Source organism: Sinocyclocheilus grahami, unplaced genomic scaffold (assembly GCF_001515645.1).
Source record: "Sinocyclocheilus grahami isolate Dianchi unplaced genomic scaffold, SAMN03320097.WGS_v1.1 scaffold901.1, whole genome shotgun sequence".
Taxonomy (NCBI): Eukaryota; Metazoa; Chordata; class Actinopteri; order Cypriniformes; family Cyprinidae; genus Sinocyclocheilus; species Sinocyclocheilus grahami.
This window is the reverse complement of record NW_015506080.1, coordinates 480655-501706: the sequence shown is the minus strand read 5'-3', so window position 1 is coordinate 501706 and position 21052 is coordinate 480655. Positions and strand designations below refer to the sequence as shown.

The 21052-nt window shown below is 38.0% G+C and overlaps 1 protein-coding gene across 1 annotated transcript in view; it reads left to right on the top strand.

Moving 5' to 3' along the window:
• Positions 1-21052, top strand: part of LOC107564013 (SH3 and multiple ankyrin repeat domains protein 1-like) — a 62899-nt gene that overhangs the window by 23306 nt on the left and 18541 nt on the right. The window contains exons 8-13 of the mRNA XM_016249003.1: positions 403-469; positions 840-1009; positions 1690-1814; positions 1990-2138; positions 5420-5533; positions 5924-5999. Coding sequence (XP_016104489.1) covers positions 403-469; positions 840-1009; positions 1690-1814; positions 1990-2138; positions 5420-5533; positions 5924-5999 — 701 coding nt within the window. The remainder of the gene's footprint in view (positions 1-402; positions 470-839; positions 1010-1689; positions 1815-1989; positions 2139-5419; positions 5534-5923; positions 6000-21052) is intronic.

The following is a 21052-nucleotide window of genomic DNA, read 5'->3' as shown; positions in this document are numbered from 1 at the left end:
CTCTCTCTCTCTCTCTCTCTCTCTCTCTCTCTTTCTCTCTCGCTCGCGCGCGCACGCACACACACACCTTCTTTCTTTGCGTGAACATTTGGGCGGCATTATGCAAATATTTCCACATAGTGAGGTAGATATGTGGGGGCGTGGCAGAGTCCTAACTTTGATAAAGAATATCTCTTTGGTTTTGAGACTTTAGTCTTTGCAACTTCAGGGATCTTATCTATGCACAATCAGCTTGTAACACTCCAAAGAGAAAGGAAAACTTGAAATCGCATCATATGACCCCTTTAATATGAAAGGAAGTTAATGCCTGCGTGTGTTTAATATTGCGATATTCCCAAGCCTTGCATCACTGTGTGTCATTCACAGATACAAATATTAAGCGTGTGTGAACTTCTTTTCTAGGTGGCTGTGATGTCTGGCCATTTTGAGCTGGGAGAAATCATTAAAAACCATCGTGAATCAGACGTAGGTAAGGAGCGGAGATTTATTTTGGTTGTGCCAGTATTTTTATTCTGTGTGAGATAATTGATTTGCTCTTCAAACTGTGTGACATTTGGAGCTTGATACTTTCGTCTCTCTTTAGCTGCCTTGCGATTCACACAGTCCCTAAGCAACTGCTCCCTACACACTCCACAGGGGATCTGTTGCAGTTCACTTCATTTGTAATGCTTTGCAACATCATTGAATACAGACCACGTGTTTGACTGCACACTTAAGATGGTCAAATACCCTGTGAAGTGAATTTTGCAGGACATTATTAGGCAATTAGAGCGTACTTCTGTCTCTCTTAGCATCTGTTCTCTCTCTGTATTACTGTTTCTCTCCTGATTTGATGTCAGTTCCCTTTTTGGAGTCTCCAAAGTATGCCCCCCAGAGGAGGGAGAGTTCTCGTACTCTTGGATTGCCCCATCCTCATCCCTTCTTGCGGGCCAACAGTGACAACAGCATGAATGTGCCAGACTGGATCGCTTTTCCCAACGCTGCTGGATCAAGCCTTGTCTCCGTGCAGGTAAATTCATTTTTTGTTTAGTTTTTTCCCTTAAATTTTATTTATATGTGAGTAAATGCTACCATTCAAATATTTGGGGTCTGTAAGGTGTTTTTTATTAAATAAAATGAATACTTGTAAATTTAGCAAGGATGCATTAAGTTGCTCAAAGTGAAAGTGAAAATATTCCACAAAAATATTAAGCAGCACAACTGTTCTCAACATTGATAATAATAAGAAATATTTCTTGAGCAGCAAATCAGTTTGTGAATGATCAGTAGCTGATGAATATTCAGCTTTTTCCATCACAGGAATAAATTACATTTGAAAAATGTGTTAAAATAGAAAACAGTTCTTTTAAATTGTAATAATATTTCACAGTAATTACTGTTTTTACTGTATCAAATGAATGCAGCATTGGTGAGCATCTTTTCTTTGAAAAACAATTAAAAAATTTACTGACCCCAGACTTTTTAATGGTAATATTGTTTAAATAATTTTTAAATAAATAATAATTATGTGCAAAAATATGTAAAATGTGAAAATTATACGTTTAAAATTTGAATTCATAAAAGCTATCCATTAGCATGGGAGTTAAGGGGCTAACTGGGCCATGCTAATCTTGACCCTTCTGTTTGACACTCTTCATATTTATGTTCAAACTTTAATTGTTACTCGTCGTGTTTATGTTTATCTGTCAGGGTCTAAAGCATGGTGGCACCTTGCGTAGCTCCAGCAGTCCCCGTGGAGCACGAACCCGTTCCCCGTCTCGTGGTCGAACAGGCGACCGAGACGATCGGAGCCGGCAAACACGAGGAAGACAAGGGTGAGAAAGAGAGTAGAAAGGACAAGGTTATAACTTGTCATTGAGCGATATAACTAAATAATCATCAATATTCACATCCTGTGAAGACGGATACCTGAATGAGTAGAGCCGGTAATAAATGTGCATAAATGAATGAATGTTAACCCTGTTGTCTGATTCGTGTGCCTTTGTACAGGGCGGGCTCTATCAGTAGTCAGGGCACAGCAAGTGGGCAGCGACGGCGTCTCTACAGTGCCGTGCCTGGCCGTGTGTTTGTGGCCACCCGCTCGCACTCCGCCCAGGGGGACCGCGAGATCAGCTTCAACAAGGGAGAAAAAGTCAAAGGTGAATGGATGTGTGTGTGTGTGTCTCTGTGTGGACAGGAACAATGATGTGTGTTGTGTGAGAGTGAGTGTATATATGTCAGCAAGAATACCATTAAATGTGTGTTTGTTTCTGTATGTTTTTCACAGGTGTGGATAAACGTTGTCTGTGTATGTATTCTGGTGATATGTGTTGGTATGTCAGTATATGTCTGTTTGCGAGCAATGTCAACGTGCATGCGAGTGTGTGTATGTGTGTGTTTAATTCTAGAGTCCATGTTTAGATCTGTCACCATAGCTTGCTTATATGCATGTTTCATCATGTATTTGTAAACTCATAAGTGATAGTGATTTCGCATGCGATTTGTGATTAAATTTGTTTGTGTGTACCTGAGATGGTGCTGTGAGTGTGTATCAGCGGCGTCATGCACCTATGTTTTTTAAGGGGTACCAGGGGCGGTCCTAGCTCTTTTGGTGCCCTAAGGGGTATAAGATGATACCAAAGAAAAAGAAAAACAGTTTTGATGGTTAATTATTTAAGTGTGCAGGGGGCCCACATCCATTTCTAGATTAAATATATTATAAAAATATATATATATTTTCTTACAATTTAGGTTATACATGGGTCCCATGGTCATGGAAATATTAAGGAATTTTGAAACTGTTATTTCCAGGCCTGAGAAATATAGTAAAATGTTGAAAGTTGTGGAAAAATTCTATATGAATATAAATACACTACAGTTCAAAAGCATGGGGTCAGTAATTTTAAAAAAAGATATTAATGCTTTAATTCAGCAAAGACACATTGATCAAATTGTTTAAAAGCAACAGTTAAGACATATAGTGTTGGAAATAATTTCTATTTCAAATAAATGCTGTTCTAACTTTCTATTCATCAAAGCAAAGCAATTTACATTTTTTACTGTATTTTTGATGCAATAAATGCAGCCTTGGTTAGCATGCAATACTTATTTCAAAAACATTTTACTGACCCCAAACTTTTGAACGATAGTGTATAGGTATGAATGTAAATGTATCAATAAAAATGTCTCTGGTTTAGAAAGCCAGGTCCACCATTGAGCTCAATTCAAATCTGAGACCATATTTTAGATTTACAGATTTGTACACAAATATGTATTTGTCAGTAATTAACAATCGGTCCCTATAGATTCTCTTTGCCACCTGGAAAATTCTCAGTCCCTCAAAGTGTATAACGGCCGGGAAGCAAGAAAACACACATCAAATTGAATTCTCAATACTTCAACTTTATTCATAGATACAAAGATCTTATATAGGCATATGTCGAGGGGAGTTTCAACCCTTTAACCAATGAGGATATAGATGACATACATATAGGATGTTGGCCAAGAATATGTGTTATACAAAATGGCCACATGTACAGGAAAATATGGACATATTAGGAATAAACTTGGCGAAGGATGCTGAACTATCTCCATAGTTCATCGCGAAACCCATTACCTTGGAGTCCTAGCTATCGTGTCCTCGTTTGAACATTTGAACCAAGAAAAGCTAATGCATACATGTGCGCATGCGTACCTCGAATATGAGTAAGAGATATTAAAACATAATACAAGAGAGAGAGAGATCAGATGGAGGAGGGGGAAATCAGAAGGAGACAACAGTGCGCTGTACAGGGAGGGCGAGCAGAGAGAGAGAGAGGGAAAAAAAGGAGGGGGAAAACATCTGGAACCAATACAGACAGAGAGTGTTTTCTAACAGTATTGTAATGTTTTAAATCTGTTAATTTCAAGAACTGTGTCTGACATTCTTCCCAGCAGTCTGTACATGGAACAATCATACAAAAGTCATGGGAATTAATTAGGGGTGGGCGATATGGCAAAAATTTCATGTCACTATTTTTTTTCAGGAAAATCACGATTCACGATTCTTTGTCATGTTGGTGTTACTATTTTGCAAGTTGTCTGAGCAGTATAGCCAAACTTTTCCTTATTTTATGTTTTATATTTATATATATTTCCTTATTTAAAAAAACAAAACAAAGCCTTACAAGGTAACAAAATATACAATAAAAAATAATGCCAGATATTTTGGACAAATTGGGCAAAAATAAAAATCTTTGTCATTATTTTGTCTTTGTCATTAAAAAATATGAACAAAGATATACATTATATTGTGTTTTGTTGCTTTATTAACATTAAAGGGATAGTTCACCCAAAAATTAAAATTCTGTCATTATTTTCTCACTCTCAAGTTGTTTTAAACCTGAATGAGTTTCTTTCTTCTGTTGAACATAAAAGTTATTTTGAAAAATGTGGAAAACCAAATAGTTGTTGGTCCCCAGTGACTTCCACAGTATTTTTTTTTTTACTATCAAAGTCAGTGGGGACCAGCTATTGTTTGGTTACCCACATTCTTCAAAATGTCTTATTTTGTGTTCAGTTCAAGACAGAAAATAATACAGGTTTGGGACAACATGAGAGTGAGTAAATAATGACTACTATTAGTCACGCACACATCTAATATACAGGCACGCAACCATTTTTTCTCTCAACTGTTTACTTTCACTTTAGACATAACCAACTGTGATTATATGTAAACCTTGTGTGTTTTTGACAGTATTAGCTCAATCAGACGAGAAAAATAACTTAGTCCAGTTATCAGGTTTTTAGTGTGCGCACACTTCAGGTGTAACTTCTTGCCATAAATGTTCCTGTCAGAACAGCACGCAAATGAAATGTTTAACCGGCAAGGCTTTAATGCACATGCAAATAATATACTTTTGTGACTGCAAAGTGCAGTGTCCCGTGAGTGTAACACTACCGCTGAGTTAACGTTTGATGTGAATCTATGTTGCATTGCACAGCGTTTAAGACGGATGCGCCAGAACTGCAACTGATAGAATGTGTGCTGTAGCACAATACTACGATATCGCACACCTCTACAATTAATTAATCAAAAAGGATGTGAACCCTGTTTACAACCATGTATGAAAAAAAAAACTTTATGATAACTGAAAAATGTCAAGTCATACAATTTCAAGTAAGTAATCAGTGGAAGGTCTCAAAGAACTCGATTGGACACAACAAATGCAGACATAATGACTGATTTCTGCCACAGCATTTTAAACAAACAATTTTTTACCTTCCATAATCGTGGAAACTAAATATGAAAGATGGTAGTTCAAAATCCACTTGGCTCAAAAATGTGTCTGGTCATGACGCTTCTGGTCTATATAGTGTGTTTTTGTTGCTGTACACTCTTCATATGTTTACTACTCACACACACACACACACTGTTGTTTCTCTCTCTTGATTCTCTTAGTGTTGAGTGTGGGTGAAGGAGGATACTGGGAGGGGACGGTTCGAGGGCGCACGGGCTGGTTCCCCTCTGATTGCGTGGAGGAGGTGGCTCTCCGCAGCCTGGAGCCTCGTTCAGGTGAGATTCCTCACACACACGCACACATACATTACACACACGTTATTAGTATCAAAGACATCCACACTACACTCGGAGCTGTCATTTTGATAGTCCCAGATGGAGGTGTAGGACAGTCGGACTGCCACAGCATCTCTGTGATGTTGTGATGTCAGACTTGGTGAGGGAGAGCAGCTATGATGACTATTAATAGTTTACAGCACTACTGGAGTGTGAGAGAGACCGATAGTGCCATTTCACGCTGGCTAAAGTCACTGTGGTTTGGGCCATCACGCTCTGTCAGAGTGGGAAACTTCAAGTCAGGCGTGTATTTTCTTGTCATGCTGTAGTTGCACCCTCACACACCCAACCTCATGATGATGTGGATGCGGTTGTGTGTGCGTCTTTCAGAGAGCCGCAGTGAGAGAGCCAAGCGACTCTTCCGACATTATACTGTTGGATCCTATGACAGCTTTGACGCGCCCAGGTAAGAACACTTTTAGAATTTATGGATGTGCATTGCTGATATGTTGATGCTGATATGTTGTAATGAAGGACTTTCTGCTAAGAAAACCAGTTTAGAGTTTGTATATGCTGGTTTGGTGCTGATTTAACTAGTGGACCAGTGTAAAATACTCATTAAAGCACGAAAGACAAAAATTAAAGCAAAAATATTTGACAGCAAAAATTGTGGTCAAAGGAAATCTTGCTGGTTAAGGTAGTTAAGATACGTCTAAAATGCTGGTCTTTTCAAGATACAGATTCTTCCCATACAGATTATTTTCACACAACTGTCAGAAACTGTCAAGAGGTTTGCGTTCTTTATCATCTACTCGCATGTCTCGTGGGGGTCGCCGTGATTTTGCCAAGACAGACATGTTCCTGGATCAACATCTTTTGATGATCCTGGATCAACATTATTGTCCAAAAATATAGACTTAACCCAATCCCTACCCCTAAACCTAACCCTACCCATAATTTATTCCTAAAACCAGTGGGAAATGATAGCTGATTAACAAGAGTGTAGAAGCACCTAACCCTGATTGTAAGCCTAAAACAGATATTTCCTGGAAAGTTATATCTCAATTCTGATTGATTGATTGGAATCTTGTTCCAGGATCAACAAGGATGTTGATCCATGGAACATGTTGTGCTTGGTGAAATCACGCTCACCGTCTCATGGGTTAGACTGAGTTTCGTTCAGCACGTGGAGAGTTTTCTGTTGGTTCTTCTGAAATGCTGCTGCAGTGACTCACCTGAGGAGGCCTTGGCACCTTTTCTTGCACTGCTGTGAGTGTGAGTGACAGACTGATGGGCATGGAGATGGAGATACCAGCGTGTGATTTATGCATCTCAATATTTGTGGCCTGTGAAGCTGGTTTTGGAAGTCAGATGGGAGACTGTTATGTTAAATTAATTGCAGAATTAAATAGCTGAGACTGACACTGAAGAATGTGATATTGAATTGAACTAAAGTACTTTATATTTAGTCGTACTGTATATACATTATATACAGTATTTTATATTTTAAAATTATAACCATGTAGGCTATATGCTATATATTATGCAAAAAAGGAGCTAAAATCACATTACATTCTAACATTATTAAGATCTAAAACATCTAAAAACAAAAATTATTATTTTTAAAGCAGAAGTTAAATTCACTAAACTAAAAATGAAAAGAAATAAAAACAAAATCACATATTAATTGCAGTATATTTTGATTACCCCATTATAATAGTCACTTTATAGTTACTGCTATCATAAAATACACTTGCTTGTAGGTTTCAAATTCTACACATGGCACATTTATTGTCCAACTACAAATATTTTAGCAAAATGTATATTTTTAGTCAGAATTATTGTGCTCGGACTGTTTGGAGCATATACGTGGCGGTGTTTGCATACTGAAGTCTTGTGAAGTTTAGCGGATAATCACATATAGAAGGCTCATGCACTCCTGACAGCAAAATGGAGATATTTCCATGGAGAATATACCTGTGAACTGGATCATACACTTTCCCCAGAGCAGCTCACTCTGTGTCCTCTGCTATTTTTCAGATGGGTTCTTATTAAAATTGTAAGTATATCGATATAAATGGTATTGCCTCGTACCATATCGTTTATAAAAAAATATATCTATATATTGTACAAACTCAATATACCACCCTGTCCTACCAGGTTGCTCCAGGGAACTGTTCCTGTAATAGATGTACTGTACAGTAATTCACTTAAAGGGACAGTTCAACCAAAAATGAAAATTCTGTCATAATTTACTATTATTTTGTTACAAACTATATGACTTTCATTCTTCTGCGGAAAAGAAAATAGAGAAGATATTTTGGTAACCGGTTTTGGTGGCTTTTCACTTTCATTGTATGGACAAAAAAAAAAATCTAAATATCTTCTTTTATGTTCCATAACAGAAGGTTTATTTCATTTTATGTCACTGTCCCTTTAAGATCCATTTCATAATGAATTTTATACTTTTTATTAAGTCTTTCAGTCTTTTTTGTTTGTTTGTTTTAGTTGTTTTCCAATAAACACTTAATATTTTTCTTAATATATCTAAGATTTATTCTAAGACTGGAAAATAAGTTAACAAATGATTGTAGAGAAGAGGATTTTTATTGTATTTTTTATTTATTAATTAATTATAAATATTAAATATTTTGATAGGATAAGGTGCCATTCATTTAAAATTATAACCCCCTTTTTTGCATTTCAGTAAGCTGCTTTTCCATATTGGAATGTTTTTCTCTTGTGAACATGCACTAGGTGAATGTGTTTGACCACAGCACTCGCGTCTTTTGTCGCATCTAACAATACAGCGCATGTTAAAATAAGTTCAGCTTTTAAGAACCATATCTCTAGACCTTTATTTTTCATTCCACTGCCCTGCATCTCACATTTTTAAATGCAAAAACACATTCTGTGTGAATGGCCCCTAAATCATCAGTAATCTACTTTTGTAGGATGGTTCACATAAAATGTATCATCAACCCAGGGCCGTTGTCAGGGGCTTGGGGAAACGTGGGGAGCTATTGAGGTCCTCTATGGTGTAGCCTACTCAACTGGGCCTTAGGCAGAAGGGTGGGACTTAAAATAATGTCCCAGCCCCTTTGAATTTAAGTGACAGCCCCATGAAATGAAGCACTTTTCACAAGACTGTAATATCTGTTTTTGGTGGCCATGTTGTAATCTCGCTCTCTCTCTCAGTCTGTCTAAATGTCTGTGAGTCGTGTGCTGGTAAATTAACACTGCTGTGCTCTTTTCATTAGCACCTCACAGTAAACATAAAGCTGCTTCATGTGATGTCATTCTGTCCCAGTCACGGAGAGAGCTCACGCTCATCTAATCCCAGCAGCCTGCAAGACAACACAATACAAGCAAATTATTTACATACAAATATACACATTATAAATCATATTTTTCATTTATAGTCTGAATCTCGCTAGTCACACTCGCTTGCTCCCATTCATGCACATGTAGAAATACACTAACAAACACATAAAGTGATTCTTTTTACTATGTTTTCAGTTTTAAATTATTTATTTCACCCCTCTGTTTTTTGGCTTCGTCATCCCCTCGTTCCGCTCTAACTCTCCCTAGTGCTCTCTCTCTCTCTCTTTTAATTCCTCCCATTTTACTCACCCCCTACACTCTTTCATATTCTCTCCATCACCCTCCCACCCCCGTGGTGACTCCATCTGGAGGTCAGATTATGAAGGGCACTAAAGAGGAGAGGAAAGGAAAGAGAGAGAGTGAAAGAGAGGGATGAATGCACGGATGAATAAATGGATACAGAAGCATCTTGCAACTATTAACATGACCAAAGAAAAAAAAAAGAACTTTTTGGCACCTAAGGCTTTGTACAAGTTTGAAGCATGTTAGCGTAGTAGTGAACTTTTTTTTTCATCATGCATTTTGCATTTTCTTGTCCAATTCACACTATAGATAGATAGATGGATGTCTCTATTCTTTCTCCAACCTCTCGGCTCTTCTGTTCTCATCTCAGCCCCACTTTTCCAGAACACCACACATCACTATGTCCTTTCTGGCATCGCTTCACCACCTCCATCATTGTCCTTCCCTCTCAGAGTCATTTTTAATATAGCAACTTCTTCTCTCTGCATCATCCTTCTCTGTTCCTTGTCTTCCTTCGGTCTGTGCAAGCTCAACTGTGTCACAATTCCAGCGTCCCTGTCCCTGAGCACCCTGCAGCACTCTCTTTTTCCCTTCCGAGCGCACGTGATCTCTTTATAGGCCAGTGATCTGCGTAATAGGGTCAAGGACGTACAGTACAATTTCAGCTAAAAGTTCACCGAACGAGTCCTCACGAACACGGCTGCGCAGTCTTACACTGAAAACGTGCCAGCAAGTTTTCTGGCATCGATACAGATATGGGAACACGTGTACAAATACATACTGTACTGTACAGGCACACATATGCCTTCTGCCACTATATCCACACTTCCTTACCCCCTCTCTTCCTGCTGATTCTCCCTCTCTTTTGCTCGCTCTTGCTCTTTCTCCCCTCCTCTCTTTCTCACTCTCTTCATCACACACATGCTCTGAATGAACAGCGGTGTGGTGTAGTCTACCATGCTGGAAGACAGAAAGAGTGCAAGAGTTGTAGAAAGAGGTAGAATAAGGCAGTAGATTGTGGATCCAGCAATGCCGTAGAGAGCGAAGGAGGCAGAGGGAGACGGAGGGGGAGGGCAGCGAGGACCAACATCGACATCCAACGAAAGAGGCTTTGACAGAGATGATGTGAGTTCTTTTTTTTTTCCTCTCCGATTTAGCTCTCTCTTCCCCTTCTTGTCCATGTCTTTCTCTTCTCAGTTCTCTCATCCCTGACTGTGTTTCTTATGAGAGATGCGTGGCTGCGTTTCCCTCTTTTTCGATTCCCTCGCTCACTCTCCTCCTTCATTCATAGGTTCCGCTTTGTTTACAGACATTGTTAGAGGAGAGGGAGGCGACAGGGGTAGGGGGAGGGGTCTCTCTCTACCTCCTTGTGCATGCGTTGTCTGGTGGGTGCATTTGTATGCTTGTACTAGGAGTGTAGGCTCTTGAAATATTTTTTTGGACAACTGTGGGGTTTAGAGTTCAAAAGGTTGAGAACCACCGGTCTAGGGTAAAAAACAAACAAACATTGTGTTCACAACTTGAACTTTCTTCTGTTCCACAGAAAAAAAACTCATATGAGAGTAAGTAAATAATGACAAAATTGTCATTTTGGGTAAACTATCCCTTTGAGGAAAGGCAGCATGATATTAGTGGTTTTCAGCCTCTACTCAAGGTCACTGCAGAAATAAGGGGCAGTGTCAGTGTAGAACTATGATAATAAGAGAGGACAGAAAAAAACAAAGGGCAGAGTGTGATAAGTGTGGGAGGACAAGCAGAGGAAGAGGAAGGAACAAAGGTCAGATGGACAGAAGGCAGAAGAGAAAGCAGATGGGTGTGGAAGTGTATGCATCTGCCACGGTGCAGAGACAGGAACAGAGCAACAGGTTCAGAGGAGGATAAAAATACACAACAGACAAGAGCAATCCCCACATACACTCCCGATAGCTGCACTAACAGTCGGTCGTGTGAGTAAACCGATCCGCTTGGCTCTGTCCAGTGGCTAGTGAGATTTATATTAATCTCTCTCACTTATTGCTTGTGTGACAGTGATTACTCAACTGTTTACCAATAGTACACGTAGCGTGCGTGGCTAATGTCGCTGACCCATGGTCTGCTTATTAGTCTGATTAACATGCAGAGACTTTTGGACCATTACAAACATTGAGCTCATTAACACGCCAATTACTTTTTGACAGTTAATTAATTTTATGTAATTACTTAAATTATTTTATTCAATTATTAATTATAAATCAGTCATACTTAATGCTGCACAAAATATTTTATGCATTTAAAAGTTAACATCTTAATTAGACAATATCCCTTATATTTTTGAAGGTTTTAAAGTAACTCTTGTTCATTATGGAACGCAAGTTTAGTCACATTACTAGGATGTTTATTGCAGTATTTTTTAAGACCCCACAAGTTTTGTGGCCATTAGTCCATTAGAAGATAAGTTTTTAAAAAATTGTTTAAACCAATTTTTTCTTTTTTAACCAAAAAATATGGTCTTCATCTCTTTCAAACTGAATAGAAATGTATAGCTAAGTATAACCCAACGTAATTACATTGTGTTTGCAAAGGTGTTATTTAAGGACTGGTCTCAAAGCAAAAGACAAGGTAATTACTAGGACAAAGAAAAGCTTACAGATTATATTTTTGAAAAGTATATTTTGCTTTTCCATAAAAATACTGTACACTGTAAATACTGTATACTGTAGGAATATAACACTATCATTCAAAAGTTTGTGGTCAGTAAGATTTTTTAAGAAAGAAATTAATTCAGCAAGGAAAAGTGATAGTAAATGCATTTATAATTTTACAAGTAAATTCCGTCTCAAATAAATCACAGTTTCCACAAAAATAAAGCTGTTTTAACATTGATAATAATAAGAAAGCAAATCAGTATATTAGAATGATCTATGAAGGATCATGTGACACTGAATACTGGAGTAGGGATGCTGAAAATTAGGTTTTGCCATCATGGGAATAAATTAATTTTTTAAAAATATTAGAATACATTTTTTTTAAATAATAGTAATACTTCTATTTAATATTACTGTTTTACAGTATTTTTGATCAAATAAATGCAGCCTTAGTAAGCATAAGAGAGTTTAAAAAAAATCTTTCCGACCCCACACTTTTGAATAGTAGTGTACTTTCATTGTAGATGGTTTAGATCAGTTGTTCTCAACTTTGGATTGCAGGCTGAAAATAGGTTGGGGTTTGGTCGTAACAGTAGGAAAACAGCACAGAATAAAAAGCAGCTAACCATTGAACTGAGTAAAGTTAGCATGTGTGTCTAATCATTCTCAGAGATATGTTGCTTCAAATTCATCTTAATATGGCTAATACTAAAACAATATGTATCCTAGTGTTTGTTCCATGATTCCATGAAGGTCGGTAAACTCACCTTCTGCTGTCTTGACTATTGTATTTGTATTTACAATATTTTCGAAATCCAGATATCACATTCCCTCAGACTGCTGTATTATGTGTCAGTCGGTGTACAATGAATCTGAAGATTGTCAATAAGGTTTGACCACAGGCAACAGCATTGAAAAATTCACCAGTGTGTAGAAATAAAAAACAAATGTTCATTCAGTAGCTGGTGATATTGATGATGTAAAAGGCGGATGGTGGTTCAGAGCTGTAGTGCTCTAAGGCTACCCGACAAGAGCACTAGAGAGTGCTCTATCTCTCTCGCTCTCGTTCGTTCTCTGTCTCTCTCTACCTCTCAAACGCTGCTGCCAGTTTTATGAATGGGGAAACAGTGACTTGTGGAGGCAGTGATAGAAACATTGCTCTGTTCAACTCGTGGCTGCTGAAGAAGAGAGGAAAAGGCAGATGTGTACATGAGAGGGAGGAGTAAAAGAGAGACAGATGAGTGTGTGACAGTTGTCTTGCCCTAGTGAAACTGATGCTTGGCATTTCAATTGCATCTTCCCAACGGTTTGATCTCCTATACTGCAGCAGGTGTGCATATGCACGCATTAGCCATGTGCTGTTTTTTCTCTCTACGTAAACAGGCACTAGATGAATGCTTGTGACCGTTACAGTGCATCTTGCTGTTTTTTTAAGCATCTCACGCCATGAGCACTGTTGCATTTTTGAGCCTCAATGTTGTGTTAAAACTGTTCAAATGCCGTAACAACGTGTCTCAAGACACCTGCGATTCGTTCCTAGCTTCCTGTGTGAATGGTCTCTTAGCGTCCTTTACATTCAATGCATGCATTAGCTAATCAGCAAACAAACTCGGTCACCTCAAGCCCCTCTCTTTCTCTCTCTCTCTCTCTCTCTCCCTTCATCAAATTACATCATTTCTCTCCTCTTTCATGCTAAACCATGTCTTCCAACCACACATTCTCTCTCTCTGTCCCTCTATCTCGCCCTCCCTCCCTTTCTTTCTCCTTGCCTTGCTCACTCTCCCTCCTCCTCTGTCGCAGTCACAGTGAACCATCACTCTCTCTCTCTCCCGCTCTCTCTCTCCATCTTAAGTATGAAAGGGTTGGGAGAGCTAGGCCCTCGTTCTCACTCTCTCCATCTCTCTCTCCTCCTCTCCTCCCCTCGCACGGCTCTCGCTTGCTGTTCTCTGGCTGGAAGAGGAGCAGCAGCAGTAGGAGGAGGTGGAGGAGGAGGAGGAGGAGGGGGGGGAAATGGCGATGGGAGGATGCGGAGAGGAGGATCTCTCTCTCTCCCTCTCCCTCTCGTCGTCCTGGCCGTCACTAGGCCCTATGAATCGCAGCGTCTGGTTCATTTACAGGTACTGGCTGTTTTCATGTTTTTCTCACGGTTGGTAGAGAGGGAGAGAGGTGGGCTAGAGAGAGCGCCGCATGTGTGCAAGGAACGAGCCGGAGTGATGGAGTGGATCGACAGGCAGGGATGTGTTGCAATGCATGCATGTGTGCGCGCATTCGGACGTGTGCGTGTGTCTATGTGTGGAAGAGTGAGCGCTTGCTCGTGCATTAGCCAGCGTAGAGCGTCTCCACCGCTATATGCATGTGTGTGTGCGTGTTTGTGTGAATCGCAGCTTCTGTCTCTGTTAACGGCTACAGAATACAATGTCTGCCTCCAGCCAGATACACCGCTGCTCTGATGGACAGAATGTTAAACCGGTGTGTGTTACTGCGCGTGCGAGCGTGTGTATGTGTGTGTGGGATGGAGAGAGAATATGCTGGGCTCTATTAGCTGCTGATTTAGAGGAGTTCGCTTCACTGGAAGGGATTGATGCTATTGGGTTCTTCTGTTGGGTGTGTGTGATCATACACACCATATGTATGATTTGCATGTGTACATTCAAGAAATGAAGAATGATCACTCACAAGGGGACATTTGTGCTGGTTTCCCGTAACCCCTGCTGCATTTATTGTGGAATGTGCTCAGTTTGATGTGGTGCTGATCTAGTACAGTGTCCGCTTGGCGTTTTTGTGCGTTGTGCAGTGATGTTATCATGTGTTGGCTGTTATTAGACCTGAAACTCTCATTAAGTTTGACAAATACAACTGTGGTGTGTTATAGTCCCTGCAATGTGCCTGGGTGTTGGTTGGTCACTATGAAGATTGTGTAATGTCTTAATAGTTGTACATTGAGATTGCGTAGGCTTCACCGCATGCACAGTAGTTACGGATGTGGCTACTGTATAAACTGTCTGTATCACTTCATAGGATGAACCTAATGCCCAAAACATCAGAGAGAGAGAGAGGATGACGAGATGTGTGTGGCAGAGAGGTTCAGCGGTGTGTGAGATGTCTGTAACTTAAAAAAGGGAGTGCCAACTTGAAGCGAGACCATCACTTTCTGCACATCAATTCATTCCTGGCCTGTTTTCGATCTGGGCAGGGATGAGTGGGTGATATGGAGAATGGCCACCGTTGGCATCCCTTTGTGCAGGCGCGATGGAAGATATGTGAGGAGGAGTGCGGATGGACTGTTGGAGAGAAGAGAGGACTGAGATAGATAGCAGGGTAGGAGGTGGCACACAGAGGAGTTACTGAAAGAGTTCACAGGGAGATATGAGCGACCCCTTGGCCTCGGGTTCCTGTTCTTTAAGAGGTTCAAATGAAAGCTTTTACATTTGGCTTTTAGATGGAGACTGGAGTTCGTAAGCATTCAAGAAAAGAGAGAGAGAAATGAACAGATGGAGTGGGTTGAGGGCTGAGCCTGTGTACAGTGTGACTATCAGCATGTGGGTACAGTATGGTACAGTTGAAACAATATCTCACTAGCACCTGACTGGCACTGGACAAACACACAAGCACTCACACAGACTTGGAGTGCAAACAAACTTGCAACACAGATAATATGGCTTCAAATTGACACTATTATTTGGCTTTTTTTTCAACATAGCCCATACAGTGTGTGTGTGTATATATATACAGTATATATATATATATATACACACACGTATATTACACATATAATTGCTAAACACATGGTATTAACCTTTGTGGCAAACTTTTGCAGACCAGAAAATGAGTTTTCATGCCACCCATTTAGCCAATGTACAGGCTATGACCAGTTGTCTTTTTTTTTTTTATACTAAATATTTTACCAGCCATGTTGCAAACTGAGCAGTTTTAACATAAGTTAATACTTATGTCAATCCTAATATAAGTTAATCCTTTACTGTGTGCCGATTGTGCTGATAGATGATAGTATCATGTATTGACGATAGTCAGAGATATCTCCTGTGGCTGATGTCTTTGACGATATCAAGACGATTATTATTATTATTATTATCAGGCTAGTATTTTTATATCTAATTAATTTTAGGGCTTATTTGTTCCATCATATTTCTTTATACACGTTTTTACAGTGTTGTGCATTATAACCAATCACACACGATTCTGTTAAGCTTATAAACGCAATAGCCAATCAGAGGCGTTCAGATGAGTCATCGCTGAAACACCAGAGTTTTGTTGTTAAGTGTGCTCGCTGGCTGACTGAATTATGCTCTCTCGCGAATTCTCTCATTATAAACAAAAAAGTGCAGATGTACATACAATGTAAGTATAAGAGATTTATTCATCAAACAGTTTATATAGCTTCACTGATTATAACTGGAGTGGTTTTTTTAAGTTGCATAAACTCTCGCTAGACTGAAGTCAATTATAATGTTCTTTGATAATGTAAATGCTCTTTGCTCGTTTTCTGTAGCTGCTGCTTGAATATCTGAGGAAATGTAAACATTAGTAACTAGCAATTAGTAACTTGCAATGTTTTTATTAAATTGTTATCATGTTAAATACAAATTCAGTCATATTAAATATATTTTAAGACATGACATCCTAATTGACTAAAAAGATTTAATGTGTAGTCAATAGATTACACTAACATTAGGCTGCTTTTCGCCTTACCCTGGAGTTGGTTTGCTATCCGGTTATAAAACTAAAAAAGTGAATAATTAAATAAATAGCATAATAATATTGTGTATCGGTGATGTGGGCGGGTATATCGATCTGGGTTATATTTATATTTTTTTTATATATTTTTTCACTAACGATATGGTATGTAGAAATAGTTTGATATTTATATTAATTAAGGGCTTTAAAAATAACTCGTAAGATATAGTTAACACATATAGATTAAAGCGGCTTGCCCCGTCAGATGCTCTGACATATAACTTACGGGCTGCTGACAGATGCTGTTTAATGCGTTTGAGATGTGCTGTTTTCCTCAGTGCATAACTTACATTTCACAGGTATATTCTCCATCTGTAAATGTTAGAAAGTCATGGAAATATTTCCATTTTCCTGTCAGGAGTGGATGAGCCTCCTGCATGCGATTCTCTGCTAAACTACTAGACTTCAGTGAACGAGTGCGGCCGCCAAACAGAATGAGCGCAATGAAATAAGATCGCAATAATTTTGAGTAAAATATACATTTTGCTAAAATATTTCTTGTTGGACAATAAATGTGCCATATGTAGAATTTTAAACCTACAAGTAATTGTATTCTATTTTATATTGTATTGTATTGTATTTTTTTTTTAGTTTAGTGAATTTAACTTCTGCCTTAAGGGACGGTCACATTAGACTTTGAAAATGCAAAAATTTTTCGGGGAGAGTTCAATTCTTTAATTCAGGAGCTTCGGCTGGATGAGGATCGCCACAAGAATTACTTTCGGCTCTGTCATATTTTATTACCATTTTTTTAAAACTATAGTGAATAAAGTGTATTAATGAATGAAATGTTCAAAGTGTCTGAATAAATTTTGGTTTGACTGTACATATATATTACATTTTTAAGTGCTGTAGGTTTTTCCCTTTAAATAGGTCATTTTATAAGTTCTTAAGGTGTGCAAAATTAATTTTAAAATGATTCTGAAAATATAAATATAAAATCGCGAATAACATTAAGTAATTTAATAATAATACACTTGTGTATAGTAATTATATTGTACTCTCTCTCTCTGCAATAATTTTGAGTAAAATATACATTTTGCTAAAATATTTCTTGTTGGACAATAAATGTGCCATATGTAGAATTTTAAACCTACAAGTAATTGTATTCTATTTTATATTGTATTGTATTGTATTTTTTTTTTAGTTTAGTGAATTTAACTTCTGCCTTAAGGGACGGTCACATTAGACTTTGAAAATGCAAAAATTTTTCGGGGAGAGTTCAATTCTTTAATTCAGGAGCTTCGGCTGGATGAGGATCGCCACAAGAATTACTTTCGGCTCTGTCATATTTTATTACCATTTTTTTAAAACTATAGTGAATAAAGTGTATTAATGAATGAAATGTTCAAAGTGTCTGAATAAATTTTGGTTTGACTGTACATATATATTACATTTTTAAGTGCTGTAGGTTTTTCCCTTTAAATAGGTCATTTTATAAGTTCTTAAGGTGTGCAAAATTAATTTTAAAATGATTCTGAAAATATAAATATAAAATCGCGAATAACATTAAGTAATTTAATAATAATACACTTGTGTATAGTAATTATATTGTACTCTCTCTCTCTATATATATATATAGTGGTGTGAAAGTGTTGACCCCCTTCCTGATTTCTTATTTTTTTGCATGTTTGTCACACTTTAATGTTTCAGATCATCAAACAAATTTAAATATTACACAAAGGTAATGCAAGTAAATACAAAATGCAGTTTTTAATTGATAATTTTATTTATTAAGCGAAAAAAGCTGTCCAAACCTACGTGGGCCTACGTGAAAAATTTATTGCCCCCTCCTGGTAAATCATGAAAGAACTGCAATTAACCACACTATTTTAGAAAGCTGAGTTAAATTTCACTAGCCACACCCAGGCCTGATTACTGCCAGACCTGTTGAATCAAGAAATCACTTAAATAGAACCTGTCTGACAAAGTGAAGCATGCTTAAATAGCAACACATTATGCTGCGATCTAAAGAAATTCAAGAACAGATGAGAATCAAAACAGTTGACATGTATCAGTCTGGAAAGGATTATAAAGCCATTTATAAGGCTTTGGGACTCCAGCGAACCACGGTCAGAGCCATTATGCACAAATTGAGAAAACGTGGAACAATGGTGAACCTTCCCAGGAGTTGCCGGCCAACCAAAATTACTCCAAGAGCACAACGATGACTCAGTTTGTGACCTCAAGCTCAAGCGCACTTGGGTTATGTAGCAGGACAATGATCCCAAACACACCAGCAAGTCCACCTCTGAATGGCTCAAGAAAAACTAAATTAAGGTTTTGGAGTGGCCAAATCAAAGTCCGGACTTAAATCCGATTGAGATGCTTAAACAGTCCATCCATGCTTGAAAACCCTCCAATGTGGCTGAATTAAAACAATTCTGCAAAGAAGAGTGGGCCAAAATTCCTCCACAGCGATGTGAAAGACTCATTGCCAGTTATCGCAAACACTTGATTGCAGTTGTTGCTGCAAAGCGTGGCACAACCAGTTATTAGATTTAAGGGGCAATTTCTTTTTCACATAGGGCCAGGCAGGTTTGGACAGCTTTTTTCCCTTAATAAAGTAAATAATCATTTAAAAACTGCCTTTTGTATTTACTTGCATTATCTTTGTGTAATATAAAAATTTGTTTGATGATCTGAATCTTTTAAGTGTGAGAAATATGCAAAAAAAAAAAAAAACAGGAGGGGGGCTAACACTTTTTCACACCACTGTATATCGTCTGTTCCTGTTTCCATTGACACCGCGAACCATGCAGCTTCTTTTTTTTATTATTTAGATTTTTATAATCTTTTAAAGATGTATTATATAAAATAGGATGCTGCACTACGGCTAAAATTAGCGCTTCCTCCATTTTTGAATTTCTGTACAGAGAGGTCACGCAGTGACGTATCGATCTTCTACTGGTCACACGTCTTCACGTGATGCGAATTTGCAGGTCAGAGTTCACCAAACTTGAACTTTGGAACGCAGCGAAATTTTTCGCATGAGCTTGCGTTTCCGGTCTTACGCATTCGCATGCGTATGAATGGAAGTCAATGGAATGAAAAGTGCAGTGTGACTGCCCCTTTAAGATGCATTATATTCGTAAGAAGCATTATATTATTTCTTTGTAATGTTGCAATGTTAATGCTATGTCATTTTAACCCTTTTATTCTGACGATAGGACGATATGACTATGGAGCATATCGCCCAACACTAAGGCTCACTAAACTCAAAATAATTTAACAATTTATTGGACTTTGTTTATTTCTCCTATTGCAAATAAATGTATGCAGGAATTTTTTGCATTGTGAATGCAGAATTTGCAATATTAATATTTTTAAAGTGCCATACCTGAAATCCTACACCACAGATCAGGCTCTTAATTTTCATGGTTTTAAACCCAGGGCAGCCAAGGGCTTGAGAGTGTTATAGTTTAATATACTCACACGTTCAGTGCACTTACTAATATATGTCCCTGTGCAGACTCTGTGAGACTTGAGAGTCTGTGTGTGCTTGCTTGGTTGATTTCCCACTTGCACAACTGCAACTTGCACTTGCACAACAATTAACAACACGAACACAACACTGGCCTAAATCTCTCTTACACTGACCTTAGAGTCAAACCCTGCCTTAATGTCACTAACACATTAAGATTCCCCAAAACACTTCATCCTGGATGAAATGAGACACATGGCTTTGGGCTGTACATGCACACCTGCAGCGTTTGGGTTTGGAGCTTAATAGCATGAAGGCAGCATTTATCAGAGCTGCTGCACATGATTCATGAAATTACTGGCCATATGACTCATGGACTGGCAGAGACACTGTTGGACAAACAACCACACTGACTCACTAACACAGTAACTGACTCATCTAACTCACTGAAACCTATATCATCTAAGTATCAGCATAACTCTCTACTGACTTGAGACATTCACAAATATATCAGAGCAGTGACTGAATGACAGTGAGTGATATAATGACTGAAGGAACTGTGAATCATTTCAAATGAATCATTCTGGAGTCCTGTATACACTCATTAAGAAACATAAACATATGAGTTGTGTCCTAAATGACATACTATACACAGTGCATGTACTCAACTGCAGGTTTATGAGTTTTTATAAATGTGACCCTGGACCACAAAACCAGTCATAAGGTTAAGTTTTTTCGAAATTGAGATTTATATACATCATCTGAAAGCTGAATAAATTAAGCTTTCCATTGATGTATGGTTTGTTAGGATAGGACAATATTTGGCCGAGATACCACTATTTGAAAATCGCCTTTAAAGTTGTCCAAATGAAGTTCTTAGCAATGCATATTACTAATCAAAAATTAAGTTTTAATATATATTTACATTAGGAAAATTACTAATTATCTTCATGGAACATGATCTTTATTTAATATCCTAATGATTTTTGGCATAAAAGAAAAATCAATAATTTTGACCCATACAATTAATTTTTGGCTATTGCTAGGGTCATATATATATATATATATATATATATATATATATATATA